The sequence below is a fragment of the Oncorhynchus keta genome, chromosome 15 (genome assembly GCF_023373465.1).
Source record: "Oncorhynchus keta strain PuntledgeMale-10-30-2019 chromosome 15, Oket_V2, whole genome shotgun sequence".
Lineage (NCBI taxonomy): Eukaryota > Metazoa > Chordata > Actinopteri > Salmoniformes > Salmonidae > Oncorhynchus > Oncorhynchus keta.
The window spans coordinates 31,844,949-31,867,931 of record NC_068435.1 but is presented as its reverse complement, the minus strand read 5'-3'; the positions used below and the strand labels follow the sequence as shown (position 1 = coordinate 31,867,931).

Sequence of the window (22,983 nt, the reverse complement as noted above, 5' to 3'; positions counted from 1 at the left end):
AATGTGCCGTACTGAGGGAGCCTCCTGGGCCGGGCTCAGAACACACAAACACACACACGTACGCACACACGCATGCAGGGCCATGTGATGAGGAGGGGACCCCCCTTAGGGAAGCACCTGACTGGTTCCGGGACTTGAAGCAGAAAGCCCAGCTGGGGTTTAAATGTGAGGGGTTAGGAACGGGGCTTTGGCTTTGAGGACGTTTAAGGATGCAGCACAATCATTCAGGGGAGATAAAGAAACTACGCCCTTGCTACACACAGGGGAGATTTTCCTTCTATATTCTCCTCTTTCTGTGTGTTTCATCAACTCTGTGGAAAACACATGCAATAATATGCTAGGCCAGCTTGCAGCAGTGAACTAATTATGGATTCTCTCCCTTGTGTATACTGAATAGGTTTTTCATATATTCTCAACCAAAGCATTTTGCGATTGTAAGGTTTATTAACGCCTGTGACACATATTTGTGTCTTTGGACGCTGAGACTCTTTGGACGCTGAGACTCTTTGGACGCTGAGACTCTTTGGACGCTGAGACTCTTTGGATGCTGAGACTCTTTGGACGCTGAGACTCTTTGGACGCTGAGACTCTTTGAGACTCTTTGGACGCTGAGACTCTTTGGACGCTGAGACTCTTTGGACGCTGAGACTCTTTGGATGCTGAGACCACACTTTAAAATGTATACCAAATAAAAACCATTGATTTCAAAGTTTGACAAACCATAACTCTATGCACAAGGATTACTTTTAACAATTTCCACTGAACATATGACAAAAACAAGTTTACAGGTAGAACTGTGCAGAAAGTTTGGTAACAGAATAAAACGGAGGGAGATTTTATCGTAATTATGTTACTAAAATGTGAAATCTACATGTTTTATTTATTTACTGTGTAAATGTTTCAATGTTGTCACTTTGCATAGAGTTGTATAGTTTGTTAAACTTTGAAATCAATGGTTTTTGTTCGGCACACTGTTTAAAATGGAAAACAAATGGGAGCCTCGGCGTAATTCTGTCACTGTGGAATTGCCCATTTCTAGTTCCTTAACAAACAAAAAAATGTTTGATTTGCCAAACTCTAATAATCCAACAGGCATTTGGTTTGGATAAAGATTGATGAAAGGAGACATTTTTCTAAGACATGTTTTTAACATGGTGTCGTCCCTGTCATGAGGAGCTTAATTAATGGGTGACCCTGCGTTGGCCTCAGAGGATTAAATGCGTTAGCTGTGTAATGATGTTGCTCCCCATTCTTAAATGGCTTCCTTTTGATGTGTCTTAAAGGTCAGAGGTCAGGGCAGTCCCATTGACAGAGAAGATGACCTCAGTTTAAACAGGGCATGTTAGATTGTTAGTTATAAACATAGAAATAGAATTTCACCCATCACAGATCCATTGGCTTGATTGGGAATTCCCATTCTTGTAATTCTAGTTCTATGGTTATACTCTTTCGCTTTCCCTCAGAGCTTGGAAAATCAGATGTCATCGAGGGATGTCTTTAGCTTGAGTTGAGCCTGCTGCTGTCTTTGAAGAACCAAAACAGTCTTTCACCTAGACGCTACATTGAATTTGTAAATTGTCTGGAACTGTCATGTTTTGCCATTGCTGACTTTGAAGACAACAACAAGATCAGGTTAAGCACGAAAGGGCGCTTGGTGTAAAAATAAGGACAATGGGAGCATCACTCACTCGTGCGTCACTTTTGAAGTGGATTTGAGGTTTAGGTTGGGATTTAAAGGAGGCTTGCAAGTTAGCATGCCTGGAGCACCTGGGCTTGTGAACAGGAGAGAGAAAATAGGGTTGAGGGGAAATGGGGATGAGGAATGCCACCTGAGCGTCTGCCGTGACAGGGTCTCTCTCAGCCACACACATGTACACACGCCCACACAATATCTCCAATATTTCCAAGCGCTTAAGAGATGCCACCGGGGGGGCCTGACTCTATCATGCTTTAGTCCCAGTGATATGACAAATCCTTCCCCTTTAGTTCTCCAGAATGAGACACGCATCAACATGCCGCGCGTGTAATGCTCTCCTGCTCTCCTGCAATGCCCACCCACTGTTTCCAGAGGGAAAAAATATAGAAAACACAGTCTAGGAGATGAATGGCCACGGTCATGAATACCAAGAGTGATTTTTGGAACCTGAAGCACCACCATTGTATTTCAGCCATATTAAAGAGAGAAATTCCTGAGAGCATGGCTTTCACCACAAATGGACTAAGTGACTTATCCGGTTCTATTTTAGAATGCTTACGGTATGTCGGAACCTGGAGGTGTTTGATAGCAGTTATTTGTCTGGGAAAGTAGCGTTTAGCCTTTGGGGTCTGTTTTGCGGTCTTGTCTGACATTGTCTTTAGAAACGATTCCCAGCAAGCTAGAACAGACAGGGAAAGAGAGAGAGGGGGTGAGTGTCATGGGAGATGGTGCCATATGTCCTTGTCGATTGTATTATTGCAGTTTTCGTGGTTGTAATGAAATATGGGCCTGTTGTAGCGGGGTCATGCCTGTACAGTGTATCTCCTGTGCAGATGTTATTTTGCAACTCCCCAAATCTCCTTCCTCATCTCTCAACTCACTCCCATGTGTTTTAATGTGTCTTCCTTTTGGATAGCATTTGTGAGATTGTATCACAGATAGCAAATGGCAGACACCAGCAGCTATGCTATTTATTGTATGCTACCAGACACTAGCAGCTATGTTATTTATTGTATGCTACCAGACAATAGCAGCTATGCTATTTATTGTATGCTACCAGACACCAGCAGCTATGCTATTTATTGTATGCTACCAGACACTAGCAGCTATGCTATTTATTGTATGCTACCAGACACTAGCAGCTATGTTATTTATTGTATGCTACCAGACACCAGCAGCTATGCTATTTATTGTATGCTACCAGACACTAGCAGCTATGTTATTTATTGTATGCTACCAGACACCAGCAGCTATGTTATTTATTGTATGCTACCAGACACCAGCAGCTATGCTATTTATTGTATGCTACCAGACACCAGCAGCTATGCTATTTATTGTATGCTACCAGACACCAGCAGCTATGCTATTTATTGTATGCTACTGAGGGATATGAAAAGAGACTTGTATGAAATATTTATACAAAATATAATAATTTTCTGTCAGCTTAAGAATGTTGTGTTTACAATTTGAGACTAGTATTATTTAATAAAGAAGGGGTTAATTGCAAGTGCCCTTCAGAAGCCACTGTGATTTTCTTCATACAAGTACTTTATTTCCAAATGAATTCAGCCTATTGTTTTTTAAATCCTTCCTTGGCCTGCAATCAACAACTTCCATTGAACAGATTAGAAATACTGCAAAGGAGTACAAAGAGAGCAGAATTTGTTTAAAAAAAAAAACATGTAGCCACTTTGTTCACACTTGTTAAGTATTCAAATATGCTTTGGATTTTTTTTCTTCTTTTTCTTACTTCCCTTTGGAAAATCGTGACTTCATCTTTGGAAAACATACTGTATGCTCGCTTGCCCTATACTCTTGCTCCGGATATTAGATTATGGAGGCATCCAGCGCAGTTGGGAGGAATGCTTAACTTTGGAAGATTCCCTCTTTCTTCCCGAGACATAGGCTACCAGTAATATTGAAGAATAAAACGACCAAAAAAGGCAAACAATTTTGAAGGACTCACGCTGTGTCAGCGGTGGGGCCACTCTTATTCTTCTAAAGGGCTACACCCTGCTTTATCCTGTGGAGAAAGCGTCCCTGTCAAGCCTAGGCCCAGAACAATGGGGGCCAGCCTGGGGGAACAGGTCCATTTGCATGCAGCTGTTTGACGTTTCCACGACCACAAAGACCAATCAAAGAGGCCTTAATGGAGGATGACAAGCGTCAACCAACGCCTAGCTGTGCTCTGTCTGTCTGTCTGTGAAGGCTCTTGCGGCCCTCGCCACTCTGTCTGTATCCCCCCCCCCACCCCTCCAAAACTGGCCCACTTTTTGCCAGACTGATCAAACATTCCGGTACTCTTGCGGCTCCTCAGTCTGAGTCTGAAGTCCTCGTGGAGAGCAGAGGAGGGGAGTTTTGGGGGTTAAAGGTTGTATAGGATAGGCCTCTTAAAGGACAAAACAATCCTGGGAAAATGAGGGGTTAGGATGAGGGGCTAAACATAACTGTGACTGTGTGTCATGGTCTGGTGCTCTGGCCAAAGCCAATAGCTTTATATCAAACCTCAATTGTCTTTTTATTTTTTTCTCTCTTTTTTTTTCTCAGGGGTTTAAAAGCATCAGACGATGGCAGCGCGCCACTGGCTGGGCCTGTATTTTTCAGATGCACCCATCTGCGCTGTGGTGCCACTTTCAATTTCAAGGGTGTTGATAGAAAACAAAATATGTATTATGGAAAGGATTGTTGCCAGTGAATTATAGGCTGCGTACCCGAAAAAAGGAGAAGAGACTCCACACTTCCATAATACAACACATTGTGAGTCCGTATTGGCCCCCCGTCTGCCTACTCTGTGCTCACTTGAGCTCAAATAGCAGGCTTACCGTTGGCTGGCCAGGGGGAGGAATCTGAAAAGCCTATTTTCTTTCCCCCAGTCAGTCAGTCACTGACCAGAATGCCTGATAAGGCGTCGCCGTGTCAACAGGGCCAGGAATAGGGGATCATAGCCAATTATGGCACAGGGAAAATGTATACAGCGGTTTCCATGGCAATTCAATTGCACATTCCATTTAGTATATTATATACTGGCCTGCTGGTTACAGCCGTAGGATTAAGACTGTGGCGTATATGGAATTATGGGTAACGAGTCATAATTCTATTTTTGTCTGTTTTGAGCTTGTAATGTATCATAATGCATCTTTGAAAAATATCTACGACTTACCTAATTAATACAACACAGCGTTGGTGACACCCCCATCTAAAATATGTATAGGTTTGGCTGCTTGTAACTTTTGGAAAAGAAGCTTCTTCTGACTATGCTCGTAAAATGATTGCAATTTTACCCTTTTCATGTAAAAATGAATAATTGTTATTGGTATCTACTTGAAAATAAAGTTGAATCCCTCCCCCCTCTTAAAATAAATGTATTAAGGCGATTATGATACTTTTTTTTTGTTCACATTATTGTTAATGATTCTTGACCTTGGGACTAGAAGGTTATATCTGACATTTTGGTCAAAATTGTGTCATTAACACAGTTGCTCTTTAGGTGGTCCTTTACATGTGAGATATGTCAGATAAAAATAAATAATATAGTTTATAATGTCATTTTTTTGTAAATTATCTGAATGTTCTATCTGCACAAACACCTTTTAACTTGCTGCTATATGGTTCTATCTGCAGTCCAATCACACAATGATGGATAGTCAATCAAAAATAATTGGATGGAGGGTGATATACTTATTGAGTCATGAAAGAAGAAGACATCACAAAAACAGTTCTGAGATCTGGGACTTAAAAAAAAAAAAAGATTATCTCAAAACCATATATTTTGCAGATAGAACCTTGGGACTCCCAAGTACCTGATTATTCATATCATAGGTTCTGGTCCTCTTTTTCAATTACTTAGATTTTTTCCCACCATTTTTCTGAAGAATGGCCGTAACGTAAGCTCTTTACGGTCAAAAATAAATAAATACAGGTGCCTTAGAGCATGTTTAAGGTCCTTAGAGAGGCATTGCTGTTTTTGACTAGTTCTATAGCGATATGACAACCTCCATGGAAGGGTTATTTTACTAAAATTACAAATGTTTTATTGATGACTAGCAAGTAGTTGACATACTTTGGGTGTCAGACACCAGAACAAAATATCAAGTTTAGTCATCCAGAGCTAAGCTTTAGCAATGCTGCTCGTTCTCCATAGGATATAGTGTATTTGACATCTTCGCTTTAACAAATGTGTGATGGACATGAATTCATATATTTGAATTCATATATGTGACTAGAAAGAAGGGTATTCTCTTGATTTAATCATTACATTTTTTTTGTACTTTTCTATTGACATAAATGTAACATACTGTGCCGGATAGAATCTTATGGCTGAAGCCAGATTGACATTTCAGAGCCACAAGGTTCTAGCTGCGATTGCACCCCTTAAAAAAAAAAAAAAAAAATAAGATTTTCAAATGTCTTAGGATTTCGATGCTCTGCACTTCAGGTACATTTAGGGTGAGGACCAGAATGGGTGATCAAAAGAAGAATTCACTAGAAAACAGTTCTGAGATCTGGAATGTGAAAACTTTATTGCTCAATATCTCAAAACTATGCTTTGGGCAATTCATTATCGGTTACGCGATTATACGGTTATTGTGCCAGCCTTATGTAGGATGATTTAATGTTAGTCTGAAGGAGCGATGAAGAGAGAGGTAGTCTTGCTCCGTTCTTTTATTTTTTTTTTTTCACACACAAACACACACACACGATGTGCTATGGATTTTCCCTCCTGTTTTCTGAACTGTTCTGAACTGCAGCTGGCTGCCCGACATGCTTGTGTCCTGTGGCAATTTCTTTTCCTACCACTGCAAAGTTGGAACAGAGAAGTCAAACAAAGTTACACAGAGCCATGAGATGAAAAGCTTTTCACACTTCCTCAAGACATTGACACTCATGCGCACACCAAAATTTTTCTCCCCCGTGCGTAAAACCTCTCTGCCCCATTTAACTTTTAATAAAAGTCTCCAACATTCACAGTGATGTTCCAAAACAAATCTAAGTGGGTACATTGTAAATGTGTCATTCCCGAGTGGTACAGTGGTCTAAGGCACTGCATCTCAGTGCTAAAGGCATCACTACAGACACCCTGGTTCAAATCCAGGCTGTATCACAACCGGCCATGATTGGGCAGAGCACAATTGGCCCAGCGTCGTCCGGGTTTGATCAGTGTAGGCTGTCATTGTAAATAAAAAAATTGGTCTTAACTGACTTGTCTAAGTTAAATAAAGGTTAAATAAAAATGATAAATGAAGTACCCGTGTTTTCCATTCTGTTCACATCTGTTCACTTCATTGACACAGGCAGACCAATTCTTTACACTAATTGGTCTTTTGACAAATCAGATCAGCTCTAAAAAATATCGGATGTGAAAAGAATTAAGCTACCTGTGTAAATGCAGCCAAAGAGGTGAGAATGCTTTGAACTAATGGTTATTGAAAGAACATGATGTGCAGTCTTCAAACAGAACGAAATGGCTTTTTACTTCATTCTATTATTTAGGAAATTCATTCTATTGTAAGGAAACAAAACAAGATTTTCTCAAAACATTACAACTTTTTTAAAAGGGATTTTTCATGATACATATCCAATTACCGAGAGGTAAGTGAGTCTTTAATGAGATCCATGCTATCTGAAGAGAGTGGAGAGACCAGGCAATTTGTCCTTGTGTGCGCCCATAACAGTCAAGATACTCCCCCTTAATTGATATACTGTTGCCCTATGGCCAGATGGATCTATACTGTACTGGGGAAGAGGAGGCAGGCGAGCCCCAGGCTTAATCAATTGCTAGGCCTCAAATGACAGCAGCTGTGTGTGATCAGACCATACAGTAAACTGTAGTTCCCTGATAGATGGCCCATAGCTAACTGTTGGACAGAAGGGGAAGGAGGGAGGGGAAGTTACAGTGAGCTACAGTCCACTCTAAAGGAGAGTTTTTCCATTGAGAAACTTTACAACCCCATGAAAATGATTATCTCTGTCTGCTTTCTGTAGCCTCTGCCTGTGTGATAAAGCTGTCACTCCCTCCGTGAGGAATGGCCATGAAACCCGTTCATTAGTTGTTGTGGTGAAGTTGAAGCCGCACGGGGTAGTTACAGTAGTTATAGCAGTTCGTTGGACTACGGCACATACATCTCAACGAAGCAGAATCCACAGACCAATTAGCATACATGTTTATCATTAGTATATTCATGAATGCACATATATTGTAATCTGAAGTGGTCTCATAGCATTCTGTTGTTAAATGGTTCATGCATAAAAAAGCATTTCCTATTGAGAGCTTGTTTGGTGCCTCATGCTTCCAGTCGAGTCTCAGAAAAACTCTCATCTCTTGGCTTACAGGTGCTTTATATCCACGTTGGTATCCAAGCCTTTGTAGACACTCGCCAGTGTTTGTCTGCGACATTTGTGGAACCTACACAGAATACCATTATAATAGAGCAGGGCCATGGTACCACTACAGGCTAGAATGACAAGCAAATAGACAGACATGTGAGCCGAGGTCGAGGTCTCAGGGTAGTAGGAGTTTCGAGCCGAAATCACTTCAACTTTGAGCCATTTGTTCAAACAATTGCCAATTGCGTCATGCCCTGGCTGTCAAGTTGTGTATGGTTGCAATTAGCAGGCGGGTGCAAAGCAAACCCGGGGTGGTTAGTGTTATTACTTGACAATGCAGAGGAGCCAATGGGAGTGCTGAGAAGGTAACAGGCTGAAAAGAGTGACTAATTAGCAGAGTAGTGCAGTGGCAGAAAACACAAATGGCAGCTGAGCTGGCCCCTCAGAGAGGCAGACTGTTGCCGCGGACAACAGTGATTATTGACAGCTCATGCAGTGCTACTGCCTTGCACTTAGTCCTTTAACGGAACACCATTTGCATTTCTGGAACTTGAGGTGTTTTCTTAGGGATTGGTCTCGAAATAAACTGCACACCTGTTCGCTTTTTTTCTTTCTTTGTTCTTTTCTTTCTTTAATTGATCTATGTCTTTCTTTCTCTCTCCTCTGCTTTCTTTTAATATATCTTTATATGCATTTCCATGGTATTTATGGCTTGACGTTTTATTGCTTTTCGGGGGGAAAAGAGAGTAAAAAAACTACCTTTTCAATATACTTTGTTGATGGGAGGAACAAAAACTGATCAAAATAGTTAATTTTCCCCAAAGCACAGATATTTGGCTGGTGTTCACATCTGCTGAGCTCCGCATATAGATTTTTCCTCTTCTGTGGATTTTTCCTCTTCAGTGTCTTCTATCATCGACACTGTAAAATGGATTAAATTACATTCCATGCTGCTGCTGGGAGATTCCGGCTCTTTTCTGCCTCTTGCTCTACTGATAGAAAAGCTAAACGAGTGAAACAAAAAACAAATGAGGGAGCTTGTACCCCTTTGTCGAAACGAACCATTCAAACTTAATCGAACCATGGTCCTGAAGGAGGAATTGAGAGTTTGGGATTTTGAGTTCTATAGTATTGTGTTTAGGTGTATTTGAATTTGTTACATGGACTTTTATACAATGACTATAAAATATCTTTGCCAGAAACAAAGAGACCTTAGAGAAATTGGTAATTCAATTTAATTGTCTTTTTCCTCATCCTATGTTATGATTCTTCTGTTTTAAACCGTTGTAAACATTGGGCGAGTGGTCTGCAGTTACTAATTAAATGGATTGTCTTTTGATGCTCTGCAGTCTGTACTACCTCCTAAGATATCAAATGACTCCATCTTATTGGGTACTTTTGGCTCCTCTTGGCTCCCATTCCTACGAATGCAGTATATTATAGCAGTTTTGTACAGCACTTTACCTAATATCTCTTGACTTTCTCTCCCTCCCCCCTCTCTCTCATCTCTCTATCCCTCCCTCCCTTCCGCCCAGGGTTCGGTCGTGCGGCCCTGCCGTTTGGCCTGGTCAGAAGAGAGCTCTCCTGCGAAGGATACGCCATCGATCTCCGCTGCCCCGGTGCTGATGTCATCATGATCGAGACGGCGAACTACGGCCGCACCGACGACAAGATCTGCGACGCCGACCCGTTCCAGATGGAGAACGTCAACTGTTACCTCCCCGACGCCTACAAGATCATATCACAAAGGTAAGAGTCAACTGCTACCTCACCCAAGGCCTACAAGATTGTATCTCAAAGGTAATAGAGCAGAAAGGTCTCGTTACACAATACAACCTGGAGTTAGTTAGGGATGTGTGGTATGTGATTCTAGAGTCCAGGCTAGTGATTCTGGATCCACTAGTTTTCTATCAAAACAAAGTGGTTTGGTTTGGGTGGTAACCCTAATATTACTAGACTAGCATTTATGTTACCTTTTCAACTGACCAAAAACAGACAATTTACCCACACTTCCTTGACTTTTTAATAATCTGATGTTTTTGTGGGTATTGTTGTGGAACTCTAGACCGTAAAAACTGGACAGGGGGTCATTAGTAGCAACCCTAGACCATATGCTCTATGCATCCCTGCACCAGTACCACTGCAGCTGCTCAACCAGCCAGCCAGCCAGTCTGTCCGTCTCAAAAGAGTCACATGAACCTCCTTCTTAATCCCTCTGTTTCCAACATTAGTTTTTTGTTCCAACACTCGTAACTGCATTGACACAGCCCAGCACCCAGCCCTGTGCAATGTCTCTACCCCCCTCATAATACCATTCATATTAGTAACACTCTCCCAGGACATTTAGCTGCAATACTGCCACTAGGCTGCACGCACCACTTTAAATTGACTGCTATGCCGGGCCCGGCCCGGAAGTGTGTATTTAAAGGACCCCAGATTAACGTTTCATAAGTCAGCAAGAACCCCGGCTCACCTACCGAAACACGCCGCTACCCTGCCCTGACCTATGTGCTACTGAGTGTATGTAGTCATCCACCTTAGGAAATAGGTCCTGCCTTCTGCCTTATCCATCCGGCATCCACAAAAATTCCCATGAGCTCTTGAATAGATAATAAAGACGTCCCATATTTAGCTTGTCACGCTACATTTACTGCGGTGTTTGTCTCAGCAGTTGCACACAGACCAGACGGAGACAAAGACAGAGAATGCTCACCGTGTCCCTTGATTTGCCTGTTAGTGCTCACGTGCTGGTTTAGCCGTCCTGGGTTCAAACACTATGTGGTATCTTTCAAATGCTTTGAGCATTTTCTCTGGCCTGCTTTGAGGTCCAGATGGGTGGTTTTGCAACAATTCTATTGGTTCTACTGCATCAGACATGTTCAATTGAGCCCAGATAAAGTGTTTTAGAATTATATCAAATATTATTTTATCCCATGTCTGCATTGTTGCCTGCATTGTTGCCTGGGCTAGAACCCACTGAACTCCACTTCAAACTAATCTGTTAACAAAGGCTTTTAGGAGAGTCAGTGAAGGTGGTAAAGAGCCCAGAGCCCGATCATGCTCTACACCACTAAACCTACTGTAGCTTGTGTGCGTTATTCTAATGTAGTAGATCAGAGGAAATGAGACATGACAATAATGAGTATTGATACAATAACCCTGGGTGGTTCAGGCAGCAGGTCTACGCCACAGAACAGCCAGCCCGATGATGCGCTAGTCTGAAGCCTGGTTATAATGGATGCCGGCTTAAACAATGGAGATAAATACACTGCATGAAATGAGAAATAGGCTGGTGGAGGATTTGTCTGTTACCATGGATGTCACCGTGGGTTTTATATGTTAAATATTTGCTTGTCGTTTAGCAGACAATCTTATCCAGAGCGACCCCGTGAGAATCAAACCCACAACCATGGCGTTGCAAGCGCCATGCTCTACTGAGCCAAATGGGATAACTGAGCCACTCGGGATTACTAAGTATTTAAATCATTTCAAAGACGCCACCAACCCATTGGTCATAAGCAGGAAAACATACAAATATGACTAACTGAAAATGATGAAAGGTGAAATTATCACTGTTTCAGTGGACAGAAATCAGTGTTAACACATTATGGAGGTAATGAGTCATTTCTGGTGTCATTGGAGTAAAAAAAATCACAAGACTGTAGCTAGCTAACAGATTAATTGCAGGGATTTGGAATGAAGGGGAAGTTCTGGAGAGTTTTTTTCTCACCCTTTCCCATGCAGCACTAATCTCTTCCCTCAGAGTAGGACAGGGTAATAGCCCTGGGCAGGGGATAATGACATTTTTCTTCATTATTATTTTCTGACGAAGGGAAGTGGATAACAGACATCGCTGTCTGTCTGCCTACCAGACAACCTCCTGTAAAGTCATTGTAATAGTGGTGATGATGACGATGATCTGCCGGCTGCAATTGTACATTTGATGATGGGGACAAACTATGGGATGAAATAGGAGAAAGAATATGATTAGTCTACCGACCGTACAATAGTTGCAACTAATTGTCCAATATCTCAATGCAAATCGCATACTTATATGCAGGTTGTAATAGGCAGCAAGTGACTGGTTAATGAACACTGCATTTTACGCATGTGTGTCTTATCTGTACGTAATTGTATTACACATGGATTTTCTACAAGGTCACGGGGTCACGGCAAAGTTTTGTAGCAGGTCTGATAACAACCTAATTTGTTCTTGGCTGTCACACTAAACGCTGTCCTTTTCGGCTTTTGAGGGACAGCTTGGCTCTTTGCTTCGGCGGTGATTCTGTGAGAGATCTGTCCAACTTGCACGACTTTGCATTTGACCTTCTCAAATATTTATCACTAAACTGGCCTGCAAATTGTTAAGTCGCTATTTTGTTTGGCTTTTTTTAATGTATTTTTTTAAAAACTTGTCATGGATAACTGTTTGCTTCTGCTGTTGTTGCTGCCGTCTCACTCATTCAGTCTCAAGAGAGCTTGATTGAAGTGGGGACAATTTCATCTTATATTTATACAAAATCAGTTATTCTATTTCCCTCCCTTTCCCCCTCCATCTCTCACTCTGTTGCGCTCGCAAAACACAAACACACACAATTGAAACCGTTTTAATTTAAGGGTAGCACATTCTACTTCATAGCCAAGGTCAACTCAAGTTATGAGGCAAATAACTAACTCCCATAGCAAATGCTCGGGAGCCTCCCATAGCAAATAATGGTGAGCATTCTGTGTTTTTGGTGGACCCGCTTGAAACAGCCAATTACCCTGCCTGTTGTGTACAATTTAAATTGTTCTCTGTGTGGGTGAGTGGTCTCAGTGGGTACATGGCTCTGATAAGGTGACATTCTCATCAACATCGCATAATATACTCCAGGCCGGTCTTCAGCTCTTCACGCAGTTCTTCCACTCTTTATGTTTTTTATGTGTGTGTGTGTGTGTGTCTCTCTCTCTCTCTTTATATCTATTTACTGTTTCTCTCTTTTATTTATTCCCCCCAAATGATTCTTCTCTTCCTCCCTCAACTTGTTACGTTGGCGTCGACAGTACAGCATATTGAATCAAGGCCCTACTCTGATGAATAGGATTTTTTTTTAACATCCTTCACCACAGCAATGCTGCAAACCTGATTTGAATAAGTGTGTGGAGGGAAGAGGGAAGTGCCTATGTATTATTCATGTGTCTCTCTCACCCTAATACCACTCCTGGGATGTTATAGTAGTTTGTGTCATTGCTGAATTGTTTGTGATCCATCTTTTCCCAGGTGCAATAACCGTACCCAGTGTGTGGTTGTGACGGGCTCCGATGTGTTCCCTGACCCCTGCCCTGGTACCTACAAGTATCTAGAGGTTCAGTATGAGTGTGTCCCATACAGTAAGTATTCGCCCTTTTAATTATGCAGTGCTACTATGTGATGTTTCAACATATTTTTCGGTTTATTACAACAATTACTTATTTAGTGGGATCCTGTTGGGGGCATATGTGTTATCTTGTGTGTAATGTTTGTTTGTAAGTCTATTATTAAACAATATACAGTTGATACGTATGTAATATGTAATATTGACTTATTTCTCCTTTAAACATCAGACTCTTGTAACATGCAACCTTTTTTTCTGTTATGTCATTCAGTGGAGATTTATTTTCTGAAATAATATTTTTGCTGTAACTCTTCGTTTCTCATCGAATGTTCCGTCCTCTCTTGTGTCTTTTACAAATGAACCTCTGCTTTCTCTCCTTCTACGTTTCAGTCATTCTTGTTCCTCAGTTGTCTCACTAGGATCTTTCCCTCTTCCGTTTGCTGCTGCACTGCTTTAATGAAGGAACTCAATATTGTTCACTTGCAATTGTATTTTTTGGCTCATTAGGGAAATTTCGGCTTGTAACATTAGCAACAAGTTATGTTCTGTGGTTGGCCGAAGCAGACTCTGGAATTTAGTTTAGATTTGTGTCCATGAAGTTTTTGTGTAAATACTGCTCCATTCAATACTGCCAAAAATAACTACATTGCTGTTTCTCTAAGAATTTAATCTGATTTTAAACTGAATAGCGATTTCAGAAACTCTACAATGTTTCTTTATGTCAAACAACTCATTTGAAAGTACTGTGGCCTGATTATTACCGATGCGGTCAGTGACCAGGTGAAAACATATTATTTTGATGGCAAGAAAAGCATGGAATCGTGATCTGTTAAACAGTGTTTGACTCCAGCCGTAACCTGACTGCTTTCATATTATAGGGGCTGATAATGTCCTATTTATTTCCCCCAGTCTTTTTCTTGTTCCCCAAAAACAGGCATCTCTTGGTCCTCTATCGATCATATCCTCTAACCTTCTCTACTCGTGTACCTGGTAGTTGACTCACGATAACCTTTCTCTCCCTCTTGCACTCTTTCTTTTTTGCTTTCTTTCTTTTCCAATGCCTAAAATAGAAGTGGAACAAAAAGGTAAATGAGTGGTCCAGTCTCCCCCCCACCCCCCACCCCCTCAGCCCCTGTTATGTGGTGTTCAATACAACCCCTCCCTCTTGTCTCCTCTCTTCTGATTGCCTCTCTAGTCAAAACACTCGCCCCAAACCCCGATAGGGTGTTGATTGCTACTCTGGGAGACAATTAGAATTTCAAAGGCAATTTTTTTTAAAGCAGTCTAGAGGATTGAAAGATATTTATGGTACAGACATGAATACATGACATCTTATCAGAGCGATCATCGCTGACTCATGAGGTGGATTACATTAGGAATGATACCCCCCGCTTACCTACTTAAGTATGAGAGTCATTATTATTATTATTTTTTAAATAAAGTTTTGAATTTTCTTCTGGCTTAGTCTTGTTCTGCTTGGCAATACCCTTCGATCGCACCCCATAGCACGTGATGGTCACCTGCCTTTCTCATCTAAAACCAATCCATAGGATTCCAATGGGACACTTGCCATGGCCTCCCTCTCACCCATCAAAGGTTTATTTTTGTTGTTGTTGTCTGTTATGACGTAGAGTTCCAGCCTCTACTGTTTGTCGTCCTGTCTTCTCCCAAAAGCTCCACCCTCGTCATTTTATCCCAGCTTTGCTGCCACCTCCATCCAGAATATGTCATTTGGTCCCTCCACAAGACGTGAAGTCTTTATCATTTTGTCTTCTGTGTGCTTTTTCAGTAAGCATGTGCAGTTCGACCATTTACACCGCCAGTGTCACAAGTTGGAAGTCAAACCAGTTCCAGTACACGCTTCAGACCTAGCTACCTCTCCCATCCCTTACATGTCTTGCATTTACAGGTTTTTTTCCTCCTTTTGTTTAACTTTTTTTTTTGTCCCACACAGTCAACGACTCCATAAAGAAGCAAGTCCTTTATCCACTCCTGCACTTTTATTTTTTCCCTCTATTCACAAGCAATGGCACTAGTTCAATGACAGTGTCACACGTCTTTGTCCCACACTCTACTCAGACAGCAGCGAAAACTAGACTCACTGCACCACCTTGAAGAAATGTTTGTGTTGATACTGATGCTTGTTTTCTTTACTTAAACCCATCTTTCTGTCTCCCTCTCCCTCACAAGTTTTCATTTGTCCCGGGACCCTGATGGAGGTGGGGGAGCCCACGTTTGTGTTTGAGGCAGAGCAACAGGCGGGGTCGTGGTGTAAAGACCCCCTGCAGGCCAGAGACAAGGTCTTCTTCATGCCCTGGACGCCGTACCGCACCGACACTCTGATTGAGTACAACTCCCTGGAGGACTTAAAAAATGGCCGCCAGACTACCACCTATAAACTCCCACATCGAGTCGACGGCACCGGCTTCGTGGCCTACGACGGAGCCATCTTCTTCAACAAGGAGCGCACGCGCAACATCGTGAAATTTGACCTCCGCACGCGCATCAAGAGCGGTGAAGCCATCGTGGCCAACGCCAACTATCACGACACTTCGCCGTACCGCTGGGGCGGCAAGACGGACATAGACCTCGCTGTCGATGAGCGGGGGTTGTGGGTAATTTACGCCACGGAGCAGAACAACGGGCGCATCGTGGTCTCACAGCTCAACCCATACACGCTCCGCTTCGAGGCCACCTGGGAGACGGCGTACGACAAGAGATCCGCCTCCAATGCCTTCATGGTGTGTGGCGTGCTGCACGTGGTGCGGTCCACCTACGAGGAGAACGAGAGCGAGACGGCCAAGAGCCACATCGACTACATCTACAACACCAAGCTGAGCCAGGGAGAGTACACAGACATCCTCTTCCCCAACCAGTACCAGTACATCGCTGCTGTGGATTACAACCCCAGAGATAACCAGCTGTACGTGTGGAATAACTTTTACATCCTGCGCTACGACCTGGAGTTTGACGCGGAGAAAGATCCTGCTGACGGTACGTCTCAGTCACAGTGTGGTCTGTTTCAGATGAATCCTTCCTTGAGATCTGCATGTGTACATTGACTTCCACAAACCTAATTTCAATAGATGATTGCTGTACAGTTACAAACACATATTTCAGTTTAGTATACAGCCCTTCGTGTTGTGTTTCTGTCAGGTGCTGAACATATTCCTGTGTGTGTGTGTGTGTGTGTGTGTGTGTGTGTGTGTGTGTGTGTGTGTGTGTGTGTGTGTGTGTGTGTGGGGGGGGGGTGTATATAAGTCTCATAATGACAGATTTGTTTATTTTGAACACAATACAGGTGTGATTCAGAGAATAGTGGGGTTTGGTTAGTCCTGGGGAAAGGCCTCATTAGTAAACAGAAAATGACAGTTATACATTGGAACGGGGTATAACTCCCTTAGGGGGCTTCGCAGTCTGGCACAAGGCATCCGCTGGAAAGCCTTTATTACCATAAGGCAAGCTCAAGCACTCCCTCTCCACTTGGACCCTATCAAATTCTCTAATCTCAGGTCTTATCCCAATCCATTATGAGCAGTGGCCTTGTGAACTTCCCTTTAATGCCCCGGAATGGGATTCTGAAATATTGCACACGGTATGACAGAAGGTTATCCCATCCCCACTTTCTTTTCCTTGCCTTTCGATCTGATTCGGACATCTGTTGCTATGGTTACCCGATCAACCGTGTTGTTGACGGCCCCTCATTTACCCGTGGATTGAGACAATCTCCATCATTTTGTGGGGGCTGGTGTTAAAACCCAGAGTTAAGGTGCTGTGTGGCTAGGTGGCGGTAATGCCGGTGAATCATGGCCCGGATGACGAGGTTAGAATAGTGGCTTGAGCGCGGTTGAAGAAAAACATTTTTATAAAGGACCATCCGCCGAAATTGATATCTATCAGACGGTGTAGGGTTTTAAATGAATCTGTGAAGTGTCTGAGGAGAGACAGACGTGCGCGTCATCAGACAGGGCTCCTACATCACGCTGTGTGATAATGGGCATAATTACCTGCCTGAAGCCTCCTTATCCCTAAAAACTAGGCTAAGTCCCCACTAATGCACTGCACTCGACACGGAACGATCAACTTTATACCATGCTGGCGTGACGTTGGGATGCAGCTTCCTCCTTATCACAGAGAGCTCGGCTAAGTCGATATTGAAAACGAAGTGATATTCGGTGAGTGAGGGTCCCAGGCTAGATTAACGTTAAGGTTGTGAAATCTGATCCCTGACCTCTTGTGTCTAAGGGCAACGTATCCATGGACACGCTGACCACCTGTCAACACGTCTGTTTGTTTTCCCTTTGCTCCCTCTACATGTATATCTGCACAGACAGACAGACAGACAGACAGACAGACAGACAGACAGACAGACAGACAGACAGACAGACAGACAGACAGACAGGCAGGCAGGCAGGCAGGCAGGCAGGCAGGCAGGCAGGCAGGCAGGCAGGCAGGCAGGCAGGCAGGCAGGCAGGCAGGCAGGCAGGCAGGCAGGCAGGCAGGCAGGCAGGCAGGCAGGCAGGCAGGCAGACAGACAGACAGACAGACAGACAGACAGACAGACAGTGACCGTAAGCTCTTGACATGAAGGTCAGAGGTTGAGTCTCTCTGTGTGCCCAACTCAACCAAAGCGCTCAATTAAGTAGACCGTCTAGAATAGAACAGAATAAATAGTAGAATTCTAATGAGCTAGTTCTCCATGGCCGAACTGGCATGTATGTACATGCAAACTGCCCGTTTTGGATGCTCAGGGTAAGATGAATGTAAATGTCATTACCAACTGAGTTATCATTAACTACCCTCAATGTCTTATAACAGCCACACGGAAAAAGAGAAGAGGAGTCCGCATGGCAGCGCGTTTCCAACCAAGGGGCTTCACAGTGTTCTGTTATCACAGCTAATGCTACAGAAAAACGCAAAGACCAGAGAGCCAGACGCGCAAACAAACTCGCTGGCTCAGCTGCATGCGATAGACGTAATGATGAAAACAACCACACAGTACCTACACAGTTGTTGACTATTTGACCCTTTTTAGTTTATGAACCCTTGCTTGAGCTACAGTTCTGCTACTGGAATTGAAACGTATATATTTGCATTCATAACTGGCCTCTGCATATCATTAAGTGGGGGAGGGGGGGGCAGGGTAGCCTAGTGGTTAGAGCGTTGGACTAGTAACCGAAAGGTTGCAAGAACAAATCCCCGAGCTGACAACGTAAAAATCTGTCATTCTGCCCCTGAACAAGGCAGTTAACCCACTGTTCCTAGGCCGTCAAGTAAGAGTTTGTTCTTAACTGACTTGCCTAGTTAAATAAAGGTAAAATTTATACCGAATTTTATGAAAACATTGAACTGCTCATAGAGGAAGGCAGATAGAGAAGCAAGGCTATGCCAACTGCAAGATCCCACTAGGCTTTTGTGAATGGCACAGGTAGGCACATGAGAGTAAATGGTTCATGTTTAGTACAGAGAGGAATTAAACAACCTGTTCTGCAGGGTGATCGTGTGGTGCTAAAAGAACGACTCTCTCTCTCTCTCTCTCACTGATACCAACAAGCACTTGAGGTGCAGAGAGAGAACTAATTGTGTCCATTAAAGGAAAAATCCACAAATTACTATGATTTACTGTTTTAAATAACACTGTGAACAAGTGTTTCATTTTGTCGTTATAATAAGGTTGGTAGCAACATGTGATTGTTGTGGAAATCAGTTGCATCTCAAGTCGACTATAAAACCCACAATGCAATGCTCTTTCTGTGGGCTGGCCGGCTAGCTAGGGGATACCTTGCACAACTGAATGCATTCAACCAAAAATGTGTCTTCCGCTTTTAACCCAACCCCTCTGAATCAGAGAGGTGGGGGAGGCATGCCTTAATCGATGTCATTGGTGCCCGGGGAGCATTTGTTGGGTGTTAACTGCCTTGCTCAAGGGCAGAACGGTAGATTGTTCCATCTTGCGTATTCAAACCAGCGACCTTTCGGTTAATGGCCTATTGCTGTTAACCACTAGGCTACCTGCCACCCTAGCAAACATAGCTTCACACAATAATACGAAAGTCAATATCAGCATGTGAAGTAGCGAATTCACTGTAAAATTGCCTAAACACAACTGCACTATCAATTTAGTAGTCTACAATCTCACCATGTTCAACCTGCAGATCGATGTGCCTTGCAGAGTGAAGTCTGACATTTGCAACGGCAATGCAATGCACCCTGGACTGAAGAGGCAGACTAATAGGAGAAATGTGGTGGACCCTCTGTTAAATTACACATTTATCGAGGTAGGAATATCGCAAAAATATGATCAATGGCTCATTTAAGAGAAGACAACCTCCCACGTAATGACATCGGCCAATATTGAAATCTGACATGTATGATAGATGTGATAGGCAATTTAAAAGTCATATTCCTATTAACTTCTAGTGCGGTGAGAGAAGATTTATTGTAATGCTACGTCATACCAGCTGAATTTCTACCTGCTTGAATGGCAATAGCTCAGATGTACATGAAAACATGAAATTAACCTGGGAATTGATATAACCCAGAGATGCAATAAAACTATATAAAATTCAAAATGGATGTATTTTTCCATATATACAGTTCAAGTCGGAAGTTTACATACACCTTAGCGAACGACATTTAAAATTCAGTTTTTCACAATTCCTGACATTTAGTCCTAGTAACAATTCCCTGCATTTAGGTCAGATAGGATCACCACTTTATTTTAAGAATGTGAAATATCAGAATAATAGTAGAGAGAATGATTTATTTCAGGTTTTATTCCTTTCATCACTGGGTCAGTTTACAGTTTACATAGACTCAAATCGTTTTTGGTAGTTTTTGCCTTTAAATTGTTTAACTTGGGTCAAACGTTTCGGGTAGCCTTCCACAAGCTTCCCACAATGAGTTGGGTGAATTTTGGCCCATTCCTCCTGACAGAGCTGGTGTAACTGATTCAGGTTTGGAACCCTCCTTGCTCGCACACGCCTTTTCAGTTCTGCCCACAAATATTCTATAGGATTGAGGTCAGGGCTTTGTGACGATCACTCCAATACCTTGACTTTGTTGTCCTTAAGCCATTTTGCCACAACGTTGGAAGTATGCTTGCTGTTTAAAGGCACAGTCAACTTTGTGTATGTACTTCTGACCCACTGGAATACAGTGAATTATAAGTGAAATAATCTGTCTGTAAACAATTGTTGGGAAAAGTATCTGTGCCATGTAGATATCCTAACCGACTTGCCAAAACTATAGTTTGTTAACAAGAAATTTGTGGAGTTGTTGAAAAACGAGTTTTAAGTACTCCAACCTAAGTGTATGTAAACTTCCGACTTCAACTGTAGACACACCCTATGTGTTTTAATAAAATCAACTATATGCTTTGACCTTGTCTGATGCTTTCAGCACTCTATTTGATGAAATAAGGCACAAAAGTAACTTCTATTGGAATTTCCAACTATGTAAAAAATAGCCTACACGAAACCAACAAATAAATACATTGCAGCCTGCAGCCTGCAGGTAGAAAAGAAATATCCTATGAATCACATTGGCTATGCATGGCCTGTCTGCAATGAATTTAAAACATTGTATCAACTGTTATCTTGGGTTTGGCCTGAAGCTTGCTCTTGCAAACTTGCCACATTGTATAGAATATCAATACGGAACTGGTCAGATGACGCGGATGCCTAGCTACAGGGCTGTTTTCTTAGCACAGACTGGAATATGTTCCGGGATTCATCAAATGGCATTGAGGAATACACTACCTCAGTCATTGGCTTCATCAATAAGTGCATCGATGACATCGTCCCCACAGTGACTGTACATACATATCCCAACCAGAAGCCATGGATTACAGGCAACATCCGCATCAAGCTAAAAGCTAGAGCTGCCGCTTTCAAGGAGAGGGAGACTAATCGCTTAGAAGAAATCCCGCTATGCCTCAGACGAACCATCAAACAAACAAAGTGTCAATACAGGATTAAGATTGAATCCTACTACACCGGCTCTGATGCTCGTCGGATGTGGCAGGGCTTAAAAACTATTACGGACTACAAAGGGAAACCCAGACACGAGCTGCCCAGTGACGCAGCCTACCAGGCGAGGTAAATGCCTTTTATGCTCGCTTCGAGGCAAGCAACACTGACGCATGCACAAGAGCACCAGCTGTTCTGGATGACTGTATGATAACCCTCTCGGTAGCTGATGTGAACAAAACCTTTAAACAGGTCAACATTCACAAAGCCACTGGGTAAGACGAGTTACCAGGACGTGTACTCAAACCATGCGTGGACCAACTGTCAAGTGTCTTCACTGACATTTTCAACCTCTTCCTGACTGAGTCTGTAATACCTACATGTTTCAAGCAGACCACCATAGTCCCTGTGCCCAAGGAAGCGTAGGTAACCTGCCTAAATGATTAACGCCCCGTGGCACTCACGTCGGAAGCCATGAAGTGCTTTGAAAGGCTGGTCATGGCTCACATCAACAGCATCCTCCTGGACACCCTAGACCCACTCCAATTCGCATACTGCCCCAACAGATCCACAGATGACGCAATCTCAGTCACACTCCACACTGCCCTTTCTCACCTGGACAAAAGGAACACCTATGTGAGAATGATGTTCATCGACTACAACTCAGCATTCAACACCATAGTGCCCACAAATCTCATCACTAAGCTAAGGACTCTGAATCTAAACACCTCCCTCTGCAACTGGATCCTGGACTTCCTGACTGGCCGCCCCCAGGTGGTAAGAGTAGGCAACAATACATCTGCCACGCTGATCCTTAACACTGGGGCCCCTCAGGGGTGTGTACTTAGTCCCCTCCTGTATTCCCTGTTCACCCACGACTGCGTGGCCAAACACGACTCCAACACCATCATTAAGTTTGCTGACGACATAAGTGGTAGGCCTGATCACCGACAATGATGAGACGGCCTATAGGGAGGAGGTTAGAGAACTGGCAGTGTGGTTCCAGGACAACAACCTCTCCCGCAATGTGATCAAGACAAAGGAGCTGATCGTGGACTACAGGAAAAGGTGGGCCGAACAGGCCCCCATTAACATCAACGGGGCTGTAGTGGAGCGGATCGAGAGGTTCAAGTTTCTTGGTGTCCACATCACCAACGAACCATCATGGTCCAAACATGCCAAGACAAGAGGGCACGACAAAACCTTTTCCCCCTCAGGAGACTGAAAAGATTTTGTATGGGCCCCCAGATCCTTGTCAGAGATGGGCCCCCAGATCCTTATCAGAGATTCCAGTCACCCAAGTTATAGACGGTTTTCTCTGCTACTGCACGGCATGTGGTACCAGAGCACCAAGTCTAGGACCAAAAGGCTCCTCAACAGCTTCCACCCCCAAGACATTAGACCCCCCCACACTTGTACACTGCTGCTACTCACTTTTTGTTTGTTACCTATGCATAGTCACTTCGCCCCCACCTACATGTACCTCAACTAACCTGCACCCCTGCACACTGACTCGGTACTGGTGCCCCCTGTATATAGCCCTGTTATTGTTATTCTTATTGTGTTACTTTTTATGATTACTTTTTATATTTGCCTACTTGGTGAATATTTTCTTCTTCTTGAACTGCACTGATGGTTA

General features: G+C 43.0%; 1 protein-coding gene across 8 annotated transcripts in view; it reads left to right on the top strand.

Annotated features, from left to right (window-relative positions):
- LOC118394783 (adhesion G protein-coupled receptor L2-like) overlaps positions 1–22,983 on the top strand; it is a 121,551-nt gene that overhangs the window by 40,783 nt on the left and 57,785 nt on the right. For all 8 annotated transcript variants that reach the window (XR_008065246.1, XR_008065245.1, XM_035788325.2 and 5 more), the window contains exons 3-5: positions 9,556–9,769; positions 13,281–13,390; positions 15,565–16,368. Coding sequence is in view for 6 of the 8 variants with exons in the window: in XM_035788325.2 (XP_035644218.1) it covers positions 9,556–9,769; positions 13,281–13,390; positions 15,565–16,368 (1,128 nt within the window). In the remaining 2 variants the exon portion in view is untranslated. The remainder of the gene's footprint in view (positions 1–9,555; positions 9,770–13,280; positions 13,391–15,564; positions 16,369–22,983) is intronic.